The 19348-nt window shown below is 47.8% G+C and overlaps 1 protein-coding gene across 1 annotated transcript in view; it reads left to right on the forward strand.

Moving 5' to 3' along the window:
* TNN (tenascin N) overlaps positions 1 to 10393 on the forward strand; it is a 72416-nt gene extending 62023 nt beyond the window's left edge. Inside the window, exons 19-20 of the mRNA XM_018060625.1 lie at positions 6222 to 6385; positions 9428 to 10393. Of these exons, the coding sequence (XP_017916114.1) occupies positions 6222 to 6385; positions 9428 to 9568 (305 nt within the window). The 3' untranslated portion in view covers positions 9569 to 10393. The remainder of the gene's footprint in view (positions 1 to 6221; positions 6386 to 9427) is intronic.

Consider the following 19348-nt stretch of genomic DNA (forward strand, 5'->3'; position numbering starts at 1 on the left):
ACTGCATCATACCAGGCTTCCCTGTCCTTTACTATCTCCCAGAGTTTGCTCAGACTCATGTCCATTGAGTTGATGATGCCATCCAACCATCTCATCTTCTTCTTCTGTCGTCCCCTTCTTCTCCTGCCCTCAGTCTTTCCCAGCATCAGGGTCTTTTCCAATGAGTTGGCTTTTTGCATCAGGTGGCCAAAGCTTCAGCTTCAGCATCAGTCCTTCCAGTGAATATTCAGGGTTGATATAAAAAACGTGGAAGTCAGGCATAGAGAAAAGCCAGTTAAATTACAATTGGGAAATACAGATGGGCATTTAGTTGAGTCTAAGGCTATTAATCGAATGAGAGGGATTTCAAGACGCCCTTTTGTAAGAGTGAGTGCGCTGCCTCTCACCCTCTTTCGCCAACTGCAGCTGATCAGATTGCATTCTAGCCAGAGGTGGGAGGGGTGTGCACACCGCAGTCTCTCTTAGACCTGTCAGTGAAAAGCAAGAAAGACATGGAAGGTTTATTCCAGCCAACCTGAGGATTATAAACCGGGGGGCAGTCTTTCAGAAAACTCAGAGGACTGTCTCTCCGGTTAGAGGTCAGAGCACAGTTAGGTAAGTTTTTGAGATAGAGGGTTATAAGTGCACCAAATGATGTATCACTGACAGTTTACAAAGTCCAGATCTACACGGCATACAAAGTATTGGATCACAGGTCATGCTTCATGGTGGCTCCTTGAGGATATTAAGAGGGAGCATCATGTCCTAAAGAGGTCTGGTTGACACAGATGCGTGGTACACACTAAAGGGGAAGGACGAGGCCCAAATGGGCCCCGTATCTTGCCAGAAAATATGAGCTTTATTTCATCAGACCCCTCGGGCCTCCTCCTGTTCTATCTCAGCCCACATGGTCAAATATCTGGCCATCCCTTTTCTTCCCAATATCCTGTTCAGTCTTGACCACAGTGATCAGTCAGCCTTCCTTTCTCAGGCTGAAACAGCCCAGTCTTCAGAGACTCCACTCAGGGCACCTTCCGCAGATGAGATATGGGGTTGGGCTGGTTCCTTTTGGCACTTGTGCCCACATCCCTCCCTGAACCCACTGCCCTCATGGGCCTTCTGCTGGGGACCTCACTCAGGCCTGCCCTCCCAGGCTACCTAGTCCCCTCCCTCTAGTATTCAAATGTCCCTTCTCTGAGGTCTATCCTAATCCAGTAAATGACCTGATGCTAATGGGAAAATGAGTGAAAAGGAGTCAACATCTTTGTGAATTACTGTGATTCTCCTCCCAGGGACTGTATTTGCATTTTAACTGCGATTAGGGGCTAATTCCCATTCTAAGGTTGTGCAGGCCAACAAGTGCTGGTCAGTGGAGGATGTATTTTTTAATAGGAAGCCTTGGGAGACTCAGAATTCATGCAGCATTTAGGCAGCAATCTAATCTTCCCCTGTGTCCTATCATTCTTACTCTTAAATTCTGAATTACAGTGGTGGGGTTAGTGGAGTTTGAGCTTTCCTTATATGTGCTGATTGGTCCCCAAGGAGGATTTTGAAATTTAGCAAGCTTCTGGCTGCTAATGTCCTAGATGATGAGGTACTGTTTAGAGGACATGGCATTCAGATAGAAAGTGAACATTTTGATATCTCCAGGCATGGGCCAGCTAACCCCAGCTTTTAACCCTGTTGTCACTCTTTTTGGAACTAGAGATGTACAGCTCTGGTGGATAAGTGGGGTTTTAGACTGTTTCCCTACTCAGACTATCCAGGTGGACCCTCAACTTTTACTTTCTACTGAAGTCAAATCAAGAAGCTGCAAAACAGAGTCAGAGACACAGATATACAGAACAGATATATGGACACCAAAGCAGGAGGGAGGGGTGGGCTGAATTGGGAGATTGGAACTGACATATTCACACTGTTGATGCCATGTATAAAATAGATAACTAAGGAGAACCTACTGTATAGCTCAGAGAACCCTACTCAGATACACATGTATGTGTAGCTGATTCACTTTGCTGTACAGGAGAAATTAACACAACCTTGTAAAGCAGCTATTGTGCTAAACAGGGCTTCCCAGGAGGTGCTAGTGGTAAAGAGCCCGCCTGCCAATGAAGGAGACATAAGAGACACGGGTTCGATCCCTGGGTCAGGAAGATGCCCTGGAGAAGGACATGGCAACCCACTCCAGTATTCTTACCTGGAGAATCCCATGGATAGAGGAGCCTGGCAGGCTGCAGTCCACAGCGTCTCAAAGATTCGGACATGACTAAAGCATATGTGTTGCTGATTCACTTTGCTGTACAGTTGAAACTAAAACAACATTGTAAAGCAGCTATACCCCAATAAAAATTAATTTAAAAAAATCCAGCACATTATTCCTCCTTGAAGGAAACTCCAGCAAGGTAATGCTGGGTCAATTGTAATGGTAAGGTAATGCTGGGTTATGATTCTTGGAGTGAGACAGGTAGGACATTCTATGAGCTCTACCTTCAGGATGCCGCTGTTCATTAATTTGGAGACTATTTTGGCAGATTAAATAGGCAGACATTCAGGGTGGTGCAGAAGGATTTCTGTGGGCTAACTAGCCACTTACAGCTGATTTCAGAGGCTTAGAGCTGCTCAAGGGATGGTTCACCCCCTAGAGACACTTAGAAATGTGAGGAGGAACTCAACCAGCATTCAGTGGGCTGGGGCCAGGGTTGCCAAATACCCACAGTGAACAGTTGTTCCACCCCAAATGCCAGTGCCTTCCTAGCTTTGAAGTGAATTTTTTAAGTACTGGCACTTAAAGAAGGAAAACATCGTTGAACACATGAACAAAAGGGAAAGCTGGAGGTGACACAAATCACACTTTCATCAGTCCATTCTTGGTTTCAGAGTGGAAGATGTTCCAGGTCCAGACGCGTGATCCTGTGTCATTAACAGGGGATGTGATGCTAAGCTTCTTCTGGCCTGAGACGGCTTAGCTGCCTGGCTCATCTTTCCTATCTCAGGAAGTACGAGAGGAGAAGAGTTGGTCCCAGAGTGATTCATAAATATATATACATATTTAATATTCTTTATTTTTATCTACTTATTTTTGGCTGTGCTGGGTCTTCATTGCTGTGTGTGCATGGGCTTTCTCTAGTTGCAGCGAGTGGGGGCTACCCTTTAGTTATGGTACACAGGCTTCTCATTGCGGTGGCTCCTCTCGTTGTGGAGCACGGGCTCTGGGGCTTCAGTAGTTGCGGAGCATGGGTTCTGGATCATGGGCTCAGTAGTTGTGGCACACGGGCTTAGTTGCCCTGCAGCATGTGGGGGCTTTCTGGACCATGGATCGGACCTGTGTCCCTTGCAATGGCAGGCGGATTCTTAACCACTGGACCCAGTAGAGACTCCCCTGGCCACTGCCCCCACCAAGAGATATTTTGATGAGATGGGTGCTGACCGTCTCAGCAGCCCCACCTGGGCTTGGGTTCAGACCTCTCACGGGCTTGCCACTGACTCCTCCCACCCGAGGCCGTCACACTAGAAGTGGGGCACTTATCTCTCATCAGTGTTTTCTCCTAAAACTCCCAGAGAGGGAGAGAGTCTAACCACCATTGACTTTTCTGCTTTATTTTCCTTGGGGAGATAAGCTTAATACATCAGAACACTGTCTTGGCCAGGGCCTGATGACCAAAGAAAAGTTAGTTTTTGATTTATGAGAGCACTCACTATCTACACTTGGAACATTAGAAGGTAGATAATCCACCATGGATTGGGGGTAGGGGGGTACTCTCACACTCAGGCCACAACCTGCTTCACCTTTCTTTATCCCAGCGCTCAAGGTTAGATAGCCATGAGGAGATCTTTAAGAAGCAGCCTCTGCACAGGTGCTTAGAAAACAGCTCTTGGAACTTACTTGCAAGTTAGGTAAACTGTGCTCATTAAAAGTGTTACTAAGGGAGCCATTGTGCAATATTTTGAACTGTAGGGAACTATCTGCAGAAAATCTAAGGAGATAAAGAAATGTCTGTGAATGAAGTGACAGTTTGCTCTTCTTTCATTGGAGAAAATTAATGGGGGAAGAAGTTTTGCTGTGTCTCAGAAAAGACCCTGATGCTGGGAAAGATTGAAGGGAGGAGGACGAGGGGACAACAGGGTGAACTGGTTGGAGGGCATCACCGACTCAATGGGCATGAGTTTGAGCAAGCTCTGGGAGATGGTGAAGGACAGGAAGCCTGATGTGCTGCAGTCTGTGTGGTCACAAAGTGGTGGACGAGACTGAGTGACTAAACAATAACATAGGTGGACACGAGGGCTACCCGGGTGGCCTGCTGGAATCCGTCTACCAGTGCAAGAGACATGGGTTCAATCCCTGGGTTGGGAGGATCCCCTGGGGAAGGAAACGGCAACCCATTCCAATACTCTTGCCTGGAGAATACCATGGACAGAGGAGCCTGGCAGGCTATATATTGTCCATGGGGTTGCAAAAGAGTTGGACATGACTTAGCGACTAAACAACACGGTGGACGTGAAAGGGCCACCGTCTGAGCTCCCAAATGAGAAAGACAAACTGGGACCTTCCCTTTACACCGTTTTGTCAACGCTTTATGTATCTACCCCAGCCACCCGCAACTAAGAGCAAGGACCAGCCACTGTTTGCATTCCCAGAGGCTGGGCCATGCCAGGTGTACCCGATGTTTCCTGAATGAATGAATGAGGTTGCAGGACAAAAGTTCTCAAGCTTCAGCTGGCCTCTGAAGGGCTTGTCAAAGCACAGACTGCAGGGTACCACTCTGGAGTTTCTGGTTCTGTAGGACTGGGGTGGGCCTGAGAACATGAATTTCTGACAAGTTCCCAGGTGATACAGATGCTGCTTGCCCGGGGACTGAACTTTGAGAACCATTGCTGTAGATGGTCAGAGAGAGCTCATTCTTGTTGGCATAACCAAAGCCTGCTATTGAAATAAGGAAACTGCAGATGCATTGTTGGCCCATAAAGAACCCTGGGTTGGGGTCTCAGGTTGGAGCTTTGAGTCCTGGCTCTGCTGCCAGTGGACTGAGAGACTGTGGCAAGTTCCTAGAACAAACTCTGTGAGTTTCCTTCCTCATGGGACTAAGAGCTGCCTGACTCACCCCTCAGGCTTGTCAGGGGCATCAGATGAGAAGGTACATGTGGAGGTGATCTGTAACTCGGAAATCAGATTAAATGGAAGTATTGTTATCATAGGAACAGACTTGATTAAGCTTGGGATTTATACGAGCCCTTATTGCCATTTATGAGCTGAATTAAAACGTAAACTTGTAAAAGAATGACAAATGTGATGGGGAAATAGTGAAACACGTCAAGTAATTAAGGCAGGTTTCTAGACAGTTTGTAATGAGCACTTAATTGTACCTGTGTGCCCAGAAGGGCTCTAGAAGTTCAGGTGTGTGTGTTAAGAGGGCACGTGGGAGGATTAAGAAGGAGACTCTTCCTCAGGAGTCGGATTGAGCTGGGCTTCGAGGAATGGTGAGGACTTGGACTGATGAAGGGTAGAGAGAAGCAGGTAAGCAGAGGCATGGACGATGGACTCGTCCACCCTATACATTCAATGCCTTTGGGGACAGCAGGCTAAGAGGTTGTACAGAAGGTATAGCCAAGGTACGAGCCTGCAAAGCCAGGAGGAGTAATTCACTCCTCGTGGGAGGAAGTAGATCTGAGATGATGGAAAAGGATACTTCTTAAGCTTTGGAAGAACTGGGAGGCCTGTTGTGTTGACACAGGTCTGGAGAGGTGAGAAGACCCCAGGGTGGCAGCCGTGGGGGACAGGGGTGTATTGGAGTGATCTGCAGAAGAAAGGGCTGGATCATTGGTGGTGGTGGGGGAACAGGATTGTCAAAGGTGGCTCAGGAGTGCCCAGTCTGGGCCACTGCAGGGATACTGAAGCAGGGACAGAGGCAGGGGACAGGGGTCAGTTGTGTGAGTTCGGTCTGGTACTATGAGGAATGTCGAGGAGTTCGGTTTTGGATGTTTGGATATTTTACTGTGAAGCCTCTAAGTGGAAATGCTATTCAAGCTACTGGAAAAACAGGCCTGAAGTTTGGGTGGCAAGCGAGGAAAGAGAACCTGTTCATTTGTATTGTGTGCTCATCTTGGCGATTTTGAGAAAAGCGTGACTCCTTGTGGCATAACCGACTGCACCCCTGGCAATTTTGTGCCCGGAGGTTTTCCTGCCGGGTCCTCTCTCAGGCCAGAGGAGGATCCCACCCACCTCTGTCCCCTCTGCTTGCCCGCAGGGGACGCACTCACTTACCACAACGGATGGAAGTTTACAACCTTTGACCGAGACAACGACATCGCCCTCAGCAACTGTGCCCTGACGCATCATGGCGGCTGGTGGTACAAGAACTGCCACTTGGCCAACCCCAACGGCAGATATGGGGAGACCAAGCATAGTGAGGTAGGTGACAGGCGAGCATCTTTTTTGTCCCAGTGAAAGTGTTAGTCACTCAGTTGTGTCTGATGCTTTGCGGCCCCCGGGGACTGCAGCCCACCAGGCTCCTCTGTCCATGAAATTCTCCAGGCAAGAATACTGGAGTGGGTTGCTATTTCCTCCTCCAGGGGATCTTCCCGACCCAGGGATCAGACCTGCGTCTCTTCCAGCTCCTGCATTGGCAGGCAGGTTCTTCACCACTCGCTCCACCCGTATCCTGTTCCCAGGGTGACACCCTCCAGCGGGTGCTCGGCCCCTCTCCTTCAGAGGCCAGCAGGCAGAGCAGTAGGTCTCCTTCTCCAGGCTCCGTGGCCTCGGGCACACCCTCTCTGCCCGTCTGCTGCAGCCCCCCACTCTCTGCATTCCCACCAGTGCTTCGGTGTAGGGCAGGACTCAGGCCGCCCACTGCTTAACAGAGATGGTATGCATCACACATCATCCTGCTTTACAAATTCACATGTGGACACTCTTCGTCAGCTTGAACTGCTGTAAGAAAATAATAGAGACTGGGTGGCTTAAACAGCAGGCGTTCGTTTCTCAGGGTTCTGGGGGATGCAAAGTCCACGTTCCCAGCAGATTCAGTTTCTGGTGGGAGGCCTTTCTGGCTTGTGGATGGCCGCCTTTTCACTGCGTCCTCACACAGTAGAAGCAGAGAGCGAGCTCGCGAGTGAGCTCTGGTCTGTCCTCTTCTCGGAAGAGCACTGATCCTACCATGGGTGACGTCATCTAACCCTAGTTACCTCCCGAAGGCTCCGCTTGCGAATACCATCACATTGGTGGTTAGGGCTTCAGTGTATACATTTTGGGGGGGTTGGGAGGGGACACAAACATTTTATCCATAACAGACACATCAGAATTCGATCCAGTTGTTCTTCCAGTTAAAAGTGTAAATTTTAAGTGTTAGTCACTCGGTTGTGTCTGACTCTTTGCAATCCCAGGTTCCTCTGTCCATGGAATCCTCCATGCAACAGTACTGGAGTGGGTAGCCATTCCCTTCTCCAGGGGATCTTCCTGACCCAGGAGTCAAACCTGGATCTCCTGCATTGCAGGTGGATTCTTTACCATCTGAGTCACCAGGGAAGTCCTTCTTCCAGTTAAACCAGAGCTATTTTTCTCTGTCCTTTGATCATGGGGAACACAGTTTTCTGCTTTAGGTAAGACCCATAGGGTCACTTAGAGTTGGAAACGACTGAAGTGACTTAGCATGCACACACACCCTTGGATCCACTTCATCCTGCTGCTGCTAAGTCGCTTCAGTCATGTCCGACTCTGTGCGACTCCAAAGACGGCAGCCCACCAGGCTCCCCCGTCCCTGGGATTCTCCAGGCAAGAACACTGGAGTGGCTTGCCATTTCCTTCTCCAATGTGTGAAAGTGAAAAGTCAAAGTGAAGTCGCTCAGTCATGTTTGACTTTTATCGACCCCATGGACTGCAGCCTACCAGGCTCCTCCATCCATGGGATTTTCCAGGCAAGAGTATTGGAGTGGGGTGCCATCGCCTTCTCCACCACTTCATCCTAGAGCCACCCAAAGCCTGCTCAGAGCGTTGTGCTAAACCAGTTTCTCCACTTCAGGAGTGTGAACACAGGCTCCTCATCCGTCCCTTGCTCGAAAACTTTCCTACCAGCGATTTCTCAGACTCTCATGCCCCGAGAACATCATCTTGACTCCTTGCCAGCAACTAGGCATCTCCTGCTTGCTCCCTCACAGCTTCTTGAAAATTGCATCTTTGTTCCTACTCATCATTGATCCATCCCACTTTCTGAAATTTCCCCTCCTTGGGTTTCTAATTTCCTACCCTGGATCTTGATCCTAGCCTTCAGGAAGCCACCTCTCCCCAGAACTCACCTTATACCAATATGACTATAAATATTAATACATCTAAAGTCCAGGTACATTCTGATTCCGTTGGTCCTAACCATGCAGTAGGGACTCCTCATCTTTATGTGATTTCTCAAAGGGAAGAAGAAGTTTGCACTTAGGGGGTCCAAGGAGGGTGGGCCCATGAATCCTGGAGGCTGCATGTGGACTGACTCAGGGAAGCTGTGATCAGAGATCAGATATTTGAAATGAGCAGCCAGCGTGCCCTAAACCATCCCCATATTTGCTAATAAAAGACATTCATCTGGTTAATGTGCTTTTCACAGTCTGCACAGCATTTAGCTTCTTGTTTATTATTTACCTCACAAATTAAAATACATAAAATCGGTCACTTGGGCTCTTTATTGGCCAGGTTGCAAGGTTATTAAGTGAATTAAATATTATTGTGCTCACCAGTCAAAAGTCATAACGTGAAATTTAGTTTTCAGCAGGCTATTCGTTACCCCAGAGCTAATATCCGTACACTGTAAATTGAAAATGATTTTACACAATTGGCCAATTAATATGTTTATTTTTGTCTTTAATTTTTTGTAAAGGAAAAGAGTGAAGCAAATCACTCTGAATTTAATCACTGCTGGCCAGGTTGACCCCGTGTTGTCTTTGCAGCTGCTCTGGCTTCACCTGCCTCCTGGGCTTACACCCCCATCCTCCAACCTCAGGGGGCTTCCCAGTCCTCAGCCTGTCTAACCTCAGCTGCCCAGCAGAGGGCAGACACTCCCAGATTCCTCTCTCACTTCTTTATAAGTATCCCAGTCTCCTTTTCTGTCCCTTGTGCAGAGAGGCATGGGCTTCACAGGTGGCACAGTGGTAAAGAACCCACTTGCCAATGCAGGAGGCTTGGGTTCGATCTTTGGGTCGGGAAGATCCTCTGGAGAAGGAGATGGCAACCCACTCCAGTATCCTTGCCTGGGAAATCCTGTGGAGAGAGGAGCCGGGTGGACTGCAGTCAATGGGGTTGTGAAAGCCCTGGACCCGACTGAGTGACTAAAGAACAAAGTAGAGAGGGCGTGGTTTCCCCGTAGAGAAGCCATACGGCACTCTTTGGTGCCGTAACCCACTCCACTCTCCCAAGCGCCTCTTCTTGATGTTGCCTTGTTTATTTCTTGGCTTATTTATTTCTTTAACATAGGGGGTGAACTGGGAGCCGTGGAAGGGACATGAATTCTCCATTCCTTTTGTGGAGTTGAAGATCCGACCTCACGGCTACAGCGGGGAGCATGTCCTGGGCAGAAAGAAGCGAATGCTGGGAGAAAATTCGAGAACGTTCTGACGGCCCATTTGTCTACATACGGCACAAGAGGAGACCAGCCCAGGGTTGGGGCCATCCGTGTAAGCGTGGGGTGGGGTGGGTAGTGGTGACTGGCTAATGGAAGTTTGAAGAATGCTCATAGCTCCTGGCTTCTGAGATGGCTGGATAACCTGCAGGACAAAGCATGTCACCAAGCTCTGAGTCATGCAGCTTACTTCCCTGTCACCTACCTTTTGCCCACGTATACTGGGGGCCTGAAAATCCATACAAAAGTAGCTGCATGGTGTGTATGGGAGAGACAGCACTGAAGCTGCAAGGTTTTCTGTTCTATCTTCAGTAACAAATATATGGGGTTAGGGGAAAAAAAAGTGAAGAATCATCTGGTACTTCACTAATTGGAAATCTCAAAATTGGTGTGTGTGTGTGTATGTATATGTATATACACATAGTTCTACTAATACAATCTTCTGTCTAAAAAGAAGCACCAAAGAGGGGTTTCTCTTTGATGACAAGGGGCTGATATAAGCCTGAAACTTACCTTCCATTACCACTGGATTTGGGGGGAAAAAGGCATAAATCTTCCCCCTTTTAAAAAATTGCTGATGTTATTCAAGGGAACTAGAAGAGACAGAGAGTTGAATTTTGCTAAGTTCTGACTGGTATCCGGCATGCTGGAAACCCCAGCTTCCACATTACTGCTATTTTGAAGTGCCCCCTGCCATTCATCTGCATAACCACTTTTGTAGATCCGCATATGTATAAATTCACACTTATTTCAACCTTGAATAGTTTGACTCTCTTGGTAATTGGGTCCTCCCAAAGACTTTTCTTTGTCACTCCTTCATAACAATCGCCTTCCTTCCTCTCCCCTACCGCCTATTCTGTTGGACCCCTGGGTTTTCTGAAAGTGCTCAGTACCAGATGCTTATTGTCTGAATGGACACTTGGCAAGGTCAGATCCTTTTGTCTTGTTTTCCTATCTCTCTGGAAGGTTTTTCTGTAGCAAAGTCAGTAACCATTGAAAAAAGTCAAATGCCTATTCAAGAAAAAAATAAAATAAAATAAACCACTGATTTAAAAAAATCTGCTGTGTGTTATTTTCCCCACATAAGTGCACTTGAATTCTAAATTTAACCTAAGTGCAAGCAAAGGTACAATATGAGCGTTATAATGGAATTTGGTTGGCCATGACCTCTTACTGTTGTGATGGTAAATAATGGTATTTGGAACCAGAAGTGAGTGAGTGAGGAAGAAGACAGATGCTCTTACAGGCTGCAATCCTCCTTCAGGATTGGGAGTCCTTTATTACCTCGGGTTCTCCAGGTTTTAACCTCTGGCCAAATGCCAAGCCATACTTTTGGAATAGTGTTTGTCAACCTTTAAAATGTTCAGCATCCCCTTGGCTCCTTTTATACACGCATTGAGCAATGCCCTGGCAACTGCTCAGTCTGATAAAGGGCAGTCTGGATGAAGTACTGTGTAGGTGTTGGGGCTGGTAGTTTAAAAACAAGCTTGCACCTTGTTCATTGATTCAAGGAGACGTTAAGGCTCTGCCTGCTCACCAGGCAGTGTGAGGTGAGCTCTCAGAGCTGGGTGAGCCAGTTCTTGCCCTGCTGTATATACATGTACATACATGCCCTGTGTGTGCCGTATGCATTCATGCCTTCATTCATTCAGCAAATACTGATTAAGCCCTGTTACATGCTGGTCTACTCCAATCCTACTGCTCTAGAAGTGAGCCAAGCCCAAGATTCCTGTCCTTGTGCTGATATTCTATCGGTGGAGGCTGATAATTAATAGACAACAGATATCCATACAATTTCCAGAAGTGATAAGTGCCATGAGAGAAAATTATAGTAGGATCAAGGGATGGAGGTGGAGATTGGTGGCAGTCCTGAGGGACTCCGTAAGCCTCTCTGAGGAGCAGATATTTGTAGAAACCGTCTAGATGTCTTTAGTCTTGATCCAGCTTCCTTAGGGCCAGAGCAGGAGCTAATTTCCTTGTCAGTTTTACAGGTCCTTTTGTGCAGCCTCTCAGTCCCGAGGCCTCTCATCTCCTGTTTGCAGGTAAAGTCTCCACTTTGCTGACGCAGGAGCCCTGTGAGCACCCCAGTGGGCGCAGCCTTTTTAGAAAAGGAAAGCCACCTTTGAAAAGTGGATCAAACCCCGGGATGATTCAGAGTGGGGGGTGGAGTGCCTGGTGGGCGGTCTTCCCAAATTGAATCAGGCTTCTCAGATGTGCCTAGGGAAGAGGACTGCTGTGCCCCAGCCCTTCTGACTCTGCAGGTCTGGGCTGGGGCTGCTGATGCACAGGTGACTGCTGTCTTAGTGGCTCTGGCGAAGGGGGCCACTCGCTGATGGGCTGTTTGCTCAGGAGGCGTCTGACATGGTAGCCAGAGAACTTGTGGGAAACTGGAGTGGTTTTTTGCATTCTTTCACCTGTAGGGTTCTTGCTGCCCTGAAAGGACAGGGCAGAGAAAACCTCAATTGACTCCTCAAGGATTCCACTGGGGCAGAGAAGGAAGTCGGTTGGGGGTAGGGGCAGGGAGCTCATTTTCAAAGGATGTTTGCCTGAAGGAGGAGGACATTCCAGACCTAAACTTCTGTGCCTAACCTCATTTTAACGTAACCAACTCCGGGAGCTCCTGCTCTGGCAGCTGAATATAGGCCCCAGAATAGATTTCTGGGTAGACCTGCATTTCCAAGGGTCAGACACTTTTCTTAGAGTCAGATTATGAGCCATCAGCATTTCGAAGCTTCAGGGACAATTCCTACTGGTTAGGACAAACCAAATAAAATAATCCTAAAGGAAACCAACCCTGAATATTCATTGGAAGGACCGATGCTGAAGCTGAAACTGTAATACTCTGGCCACTTGATGCGAAGAGCTGACTCATTGGAAAAGATCCTGATGCTGTGCAAAATGGAAAGCAGGAGAAGGGGGTGACAGAGGATGAATGGTTGGATGGCATCATCGACTCAGGGGACATGATTTTGAGCAAACTCAGGGAGAGATAGTGCAGGACAGGGAGCCTGGCATGCTGCAGTCCATGGGGTCACAAAGAGTTGGACACGACTGAGCGACTGAAGAACAGCAAGAAACAAAAGCTGTCATAGAAGGGACATGTGGCATAGCCAGGCACTAGGGTAAAAGTGAGGACAGAGTATCACAAACAGTTGATAAAGTCTCCTGAGCGGTTTCCTGTTCCATGGGAGATGCTAGCCAAGCCCTGAGTGATAAGCAGAACACAGCCCCTGCCCGCAGTGTGGTGGAGACAGCTGTGGGGGCGCCCAGTGGGCACTGCGATGGGGAGAGAGCTGTGAGCAGAGCGGGGTGCCCCAGAAAGTGTTGCCGCTGTGGTATCAGCATCACGTCTGGAAGAACAAATCTGGATTCGCCAGGGACAGGCGAAAGGCTGGGGGCAGGCAGGGCACCTTGGGATGAGGTTACCTGACGGCAAAAATGAGAATGGATGGAGTGTGGTGTGTTTCAGGGAGGAAGATGGTTTCTTGGTGGGGAGCCATGCTGGAGAGACAGGCAGGAACTCAGCCATGTGAGCACGGTGGTCTCAGCTGGCACCATAGTCCCAGTTGTCACTGATGATCAGAATCAGCTGGAGCTGTCACGTAACCAGACCCTACTTCACCCACAGAGATGCTGCTTCTATGGGTCTCAGCTGAGTCCTGTGAAGCTGTGCTTTCTAAAGCTTCAGGGGCTTCTGACATACAACTGGGGCTGAGAACCACAGCTAAGATGAAAAAGTTTGGGAGGGGCAGTGGAGAACACTGAGGGTGTTTAAACCTTGGACTGACACTTGAAGTGAGACTTATATTTTGGGAACACCGGTCTGGTGACAGCATAGAGAATAGAAAGGCATGGAAGTAAGATGGGGACGTTGGGGAAATTTGGGGAAGTTGGAGAATGGAAGGAGGCATGGAAGGAAGTAGAGATTCACAGACAGTGAAAGGTTATTGCAATAGGCAATGGGTATGGGCTTGAGTGAACTCCGGGAGTTGGTGATGGACAGGAAGGCCTGGCGTGCTGCAATTCATGGGGTTGCAAAAAGTCGGACACGACTGAGCGACTGAACTGTACTGAAGGGCTTCCTGGGGGGCTCAGTGGTAAAGAATCCACCTGCAATTCAGGAGATAAAAGAGACGCAGGTCCGATCCCTGGGTTGAGAAGATCCCCTGGAAAAGGACATGGCAACCCACTCCAGTGTTCTTGCCTGGAGAATCCCCGTAGACAGAGGAGCCTGGTGGGTTATAGTCCATGGAGTCGCAACGAGTCAGACACTACTGAAGCGACTAGGCAGGCAGGCACTGATTTCCTTGGCCAGAGGCGGAAATGGTGGGAAACAGCAGAGCACAGATCAGTAATGTTAATAGAAGGAAGGGTTAACAGGACTTAAGGGGGATGGGTGGTAAATGAGGGGAGGGCTCCTTTCATGGCAGAGTTTAAAACTGGTTGTTCTTGACAGTAGCTGCTTCTGGGAAGAGGGTCCCAACATTGACATTGGTCACATGATGTCCAGAGTTCTGCTTTGGGGAATTCCCTGGCGGTCCAGTGGTTAGGGCTCTGCGCTTCACTGCTGAGGACCTGGGTTCAATCCTTGGTTGATTCCACAAGCCATGTGACTAAAAAAAAAAAATATGCTTTTTAACTTGGAATTCTCGGGGATTCAAGGATCACTAAAGCCAGAAAACGCTGAAGGAGCTAGGGAGAAAGAAAGAAGAAAAAAAAATGACCCAAGGTATTATGATCAAAGGGATGCCCTGAAGGAAAAGACCAGGTGTGTTGTATGAGGAAAGGGAAGCTGTGGTCGGGTTGGAGTGTCCCGGGAGGGGCTACAGCGTGGGAGTGGAAAAGCAAGTATAAATAATGAAATGCTCTCAGCGAAAAGTAGCCATTTACAGGAGAAAGTCTTCCGCTAAAAATATTTCCAAGTCATACCCTTAAGCCCTTCACCGGGGCAGCGGAGAGGATCGGGAGGTTTCTGTCAATAAAGAGTGCAGATCAATCAATACGTTTGGAGCCCGCGGCCCGGCTCAGGGGCGCGCTGTTCCCGGCCAGGCCAGCAGATGGCAGTGTGGTCCTACCGGGAACCTCTAGCCTCAAAACTCCTTTCCTCTCCTACAGCGAGGGAAGTTCTGCGGGTCCCACGTTTCTTCCTTCCCGGGTAAATTCATCTGGAGAGTCAGCCTGTGGGGTACGACTCGCCATCCGGCATCGCTTGGTGGTTGCACAGGCAGTGTTGCCGCGCAAAACAGGTAACTGAGAAACTGTTTTCATCTCAGCCGCTGTTCTCAGCCCCAGTTCCATGTTAGAAGCCCCTGGAACCCTTTTGAAGAGATTGCCTGGTGAGCTGGGGACTGTCTCCCCCAACCTGGTCTACTGGGCTGGTGGTCCGGCAAGGGGATGAGGGGCGCCCCTGGAAGGGGTTTTAGGCAGTTCCTAAAGCGCAGTTGAATCCACTTCCCAATAGGCCTTGTGTTAGTTTCTACGGAGGAAATGGGAAATGGGTTGAGATCTGATTCCATTGGTATACAAAGGAGTTAGGTTCTCAGGTTAGCCCAGAAAAGCCTGTTCATTCTATAATACAGATTGCAGTGCACTTTTAATGACCGAAGTAGAAAACAAAGGTATTGTAGTATTGCAATTTAAAAAGGAAAAAAAAAAGGAATGAAACAATTACTTATTTTGGCAAGTGAAGAAAATTAGGTTTGATGAGAGAAGGATAAGGAGGCCAATGAGGCTGGCTCCGTGTTCTGTGCTGGTCTCAACCTATCAATAACCAATGTTTTGGTTGGACTGGCTTTTCTGATTCTTATCTTAAGACACTCTTTAGCAATAACTATTTGGAAACTTTGAAAAAAATAAAGGTTTATTTCTTACAAGGCCTGGCAATTACACTACCTACCTGGGGCTGCGTAGTGAGGTTGTGGGAGAGAGAGAAAACAGCTCAAGAGAGAGTGAGCTTAGGGTTCTGCTTTTATTGGGGTCCATGGTGAGGGCCTAGGATTTTGAGGGATCAGTCTTTCCTGGTGAATTTAAAGTGCAGGAAAAGAAAAAAAAATCAAGTGGCCCAAATAGTCAATTACTGAAATCACCCAGGATCTCTAAAACAAAGGTGCCACAGTGCGGGGAGGCAGCCCAGGTCCTTCGTCTAGTTGTGTGTGTTTGCAGTGTGTTTATCCTGCATAGTGGTCTTTGAAGTGGGTGCTTCTGCAGTCCAAGCTTAAGTCAGGCACTTGGATGACAAAAAAAAAAAAAAAGACAGAACTCTCAGGGCTCACCCTGCGCGGTGGACCACCTGGAGGAGACACTGAAGTGAAGTGAAGTCGCTCAGTCGTGTCTGACTCTTTATGATCCGGTGGAGACATTACAGAATGTCTAAAGACTTGTGGGCAGAGCCCTTTATTGGAGTTGTTATTGGAGTTTTTGACCTATAGGAGGTGCTGTTGCTAGTTAACAGTCTCTTCGGAGCCCAGTGTGCCCCAGGGGCCCTATGGCAGGAGTCTGAGGGGTTTGGTTTCCAATCTAGGTTTGGGCAAGTTGCTCACTTTGTCTGGGTCTCACTTTCATCTTTTATAAAATGGGAATTTACTCACAACGTCAGTTGCTGCAGAAGTCACATGAGGTAATGGAAGTGCCTTTGTGAGGTAGAAAGCACTCTGGTAGGATAGAGGCCTTGCATCTTCAGTTTCCATAATTTCACTCAAAGTTTTGGGATTTTTTTTTTTTTTATGATAAAGCTGTGTGCCAAGTTGCTTCAGTTGTGTCTGACTATTTGCAACCCCATGAACTGTAGTGTGTCAGGCTCCTCTGTTCATGGGATTCTCCAGGCAAGAATGCTGGAGCGGGTTGCCGTTTCCTCGTCCAGAGGATCTTCCTGAGCCAGGATCGAACTTGCATCTCTTTTGTCTTCTGCACTGGCAGGTGGGTTCTTTTATAAAGGTATATCTCTAGCCAACACTAAGGTATATTTACTATGAATAGGCGCTAACAGGTTATTATGGCTTGCTCACAGATGGAAGAAAGAGAAAGGGCAGAGCGAGAAAGAAAGGTTAAAGAAAAGAAAAGAAAAGGAGAATCTGTCTACATTTCACAAAAGGTTTCCTTGGGAATGTTATGAATTGAGGTGTTAGCAGTAGAAGACCAGCAGATGAAGCATGGGGCTATGCACACCCCCAGAGCAGCATTTCCCAAATGGTGTTCCTAGGAACCCTTGCTCCTCCAGATGTGCTAAAAGATAAGGTTTCATGGTCAAATAAGCTTGAGAAAACTGAGTTCAGCAGAGTCACACCCATTTCTTTATTCTAGTACCCATTAGAACTTTTAATATGATACTTGCAGATTTCAAGAAAGAGGGGGAAAGACTTGGTATGTAGCACTTTGAAAACTTGTTTGACTATAGGATGATTTTGGTTTCTGAATATCTAGATAATATTTCTCAAGGTATGGTTCAGAGACCACTGTCATCTACCTAGTGTGCTTGTTAGAAGAGCAGGTTGTCTGGTCTGGTCCAAGATATAATAAATCCAGCGGAAGGGCAAAGAGGAAGTTGGGATCTGCACTTGTAAAAAAACAAACAAACAAACAAACAAAAAACAAAACCACAAGTGATTCTTTTTCTTTTTTCCCTTAATCAGTGCATTTATGTAGCGTCTAGTATGCACTAAGGCTTCATGCTAGGTATTGGAGATACATGGTGAGTAAGTTACAATTCTGGCCTCATAAAGACTAACTCTTAATACAGGTGAAAATGGAATGGAGAGCTGGGGAGTAGGAAGAGTGTAGTCTGATCTTGTGATGGGGAAGACTTGAGTGGTTAGGGAAGCTTTCCTAGGCAGTGATGTAAAGTCTGGAAGACTTCACAGAAATGTTTGTAACAGCAATTGAGATTGTGAAAATCCCTTATCTAGCAAATGAGGGTGACATCGTGATTGTCCCATGAAACCCCGTGAATCTTTGGCACGCTTCATCTGAGGATCAGCGACATAGCTGGACTGATGTTCTAAGAGTTGCACTGCTGCTGCTAAGTTGCTTCAGTCGTGTCCGACTCCCTGCGACCCCAGAGACGGCAGCCCACCAGCCAGAGAAGCGCTGTTGTAAGGTGAAAATCGCGTTGATGCCAACTCTCTCCTGATCTGGCCACCAGGGGCGCTGTCACCCTAGGGTGGCTTAGTGGCGGGCAGAGGGGCTTGATGCGAGGAAGGATAGGTTCTTAAGAAGTTCACTTGTCACATCCTATAAATTGGGAGCCCTTAGTTCAAGGAGTATCGATAGCACTGTAAGCAGTGCAGTCTGTGGTGAAATGAGGGAACTTATTACACCAACAGGAACAGAAAATGTCCATTATTTTCAATTCCTATCTCCTTTGACCTGTCTGCACCATTTGATTCCATGGACTCTGGCTTTCTTCTTGAACGTCTCTTTTCCTGTGACTTCTAGGGCACAAGTCTCTCATGATCTTCCTTCTGTCCTCAATAATAAGGAACATTTACTGAGCACTTACAATAAGCCAGGCTCTGCGCTAAACGGTTTGTATGCATTATCTCATTTAATCCTCTCATCCCTCTGATATAGATACTGACTGGCATTAATTCTACTCAGAGATTAAGTCTGGCACGTACATTACACAATTGTGGGAGCTGGAGTTAGCCTTGGAATCGGGACAACCCAGTCCTTGCCTCCTGCACTGACGGTGGTCCTCGCCAGGCTAAGCCTTCAGGCTTTAGGTGATGCAAAGAGTACCCTCTTTTTCCTGTTTCCTCCTCTGCAGCTAACTCTCTTCTGGGTGACAGCTTCAGGGGACCCCTGCCCCCTACCTGACTGGACATGAGCTTTGAAACTTCCCTCTTAGAAAGCAGTGACCAGCTGTACTAGAATGGTCTCTTGTCTTGTCTGTTCCCACAGCCAGGCTGTGAGCCCCTCCAAATGCCTTTATATTGTGGCCACCTGGTGTGCTTGGCACATACTAGAGTCAAAAATGTAAATGGAACAAATAGCCTCCAGAGGGAGTTATTAATAGATAGTTGCATACATAGCCCTTCCTGAATGAAAATGTCACAGGTATTTCAAAACATGCCTTTGAACCTCTGGCAGAGACTGCAAGTGGTGATAAAGGCATTCTTCTTTTCAGTTTTGTAGTCCCATGACTTTCAATTTAGGAATTGTACTAAGGGCAGAGGGCAAGGGGCCAGTGGAGAGTGTTCTGGTGAGCTGAGAATGCTCACAGCGTTGTGCACATGTCCATTCATATCCCAAACGTCAGGGCTGAGCCTGGACAGGTGGAGCTGATGGTATTGAACTCTGGCAACCACCCAGGTGTGCAGCAGCCCCGCCTCCCCCAGATGCGGTCTGGACAACATTCCCTCCATGAGGGTGGAAAGTTTTGAAAGTCCTGGAGGAAAGAACAGAGAGCTGAGTGAAAGGTCTCTGTCCTCAATTGGTTGCAGAATATGTCTGATGGGGAAGGAAACCCAGGAATAGACTGCAACTAGAGGAATATCTTCCCTGGTGGCTCAGATGGTAAAGAATCTACCTGTAATGTGGGAGACCTGGGTTTGATCCCTGGGTTGGGAAGATCCCCTGGAGAAGGGAATGGCTCCCCACTCCAGTATTCTTGCCTGTAAAATCCCATGACTTTAAAATCACAAAGAGTTGGACACGACTGAGTGACTGAACAACAACAAAGTCCCATGGACAGAGGAGCCTGGAAGGCTGTAGTCCATGGGCCACAAAGAGCCGGATGTGACCGAGTGACTAACACTTGCACTTTTCATAGGGATACCAGC

This window comes from Capra hircus, chromosome 16 (genome assembly GCF_001704415.2).
Source record: "Capra hircus breed San Clemente chromosome 16, ASM170441v1, whole genome shotgun sequence".
Lineage (NCBI taxonomy): Eukaryota > Metazoa > Chordata > Mammalia > Artiodactyla > Bovidae > Capra > Capra hircus.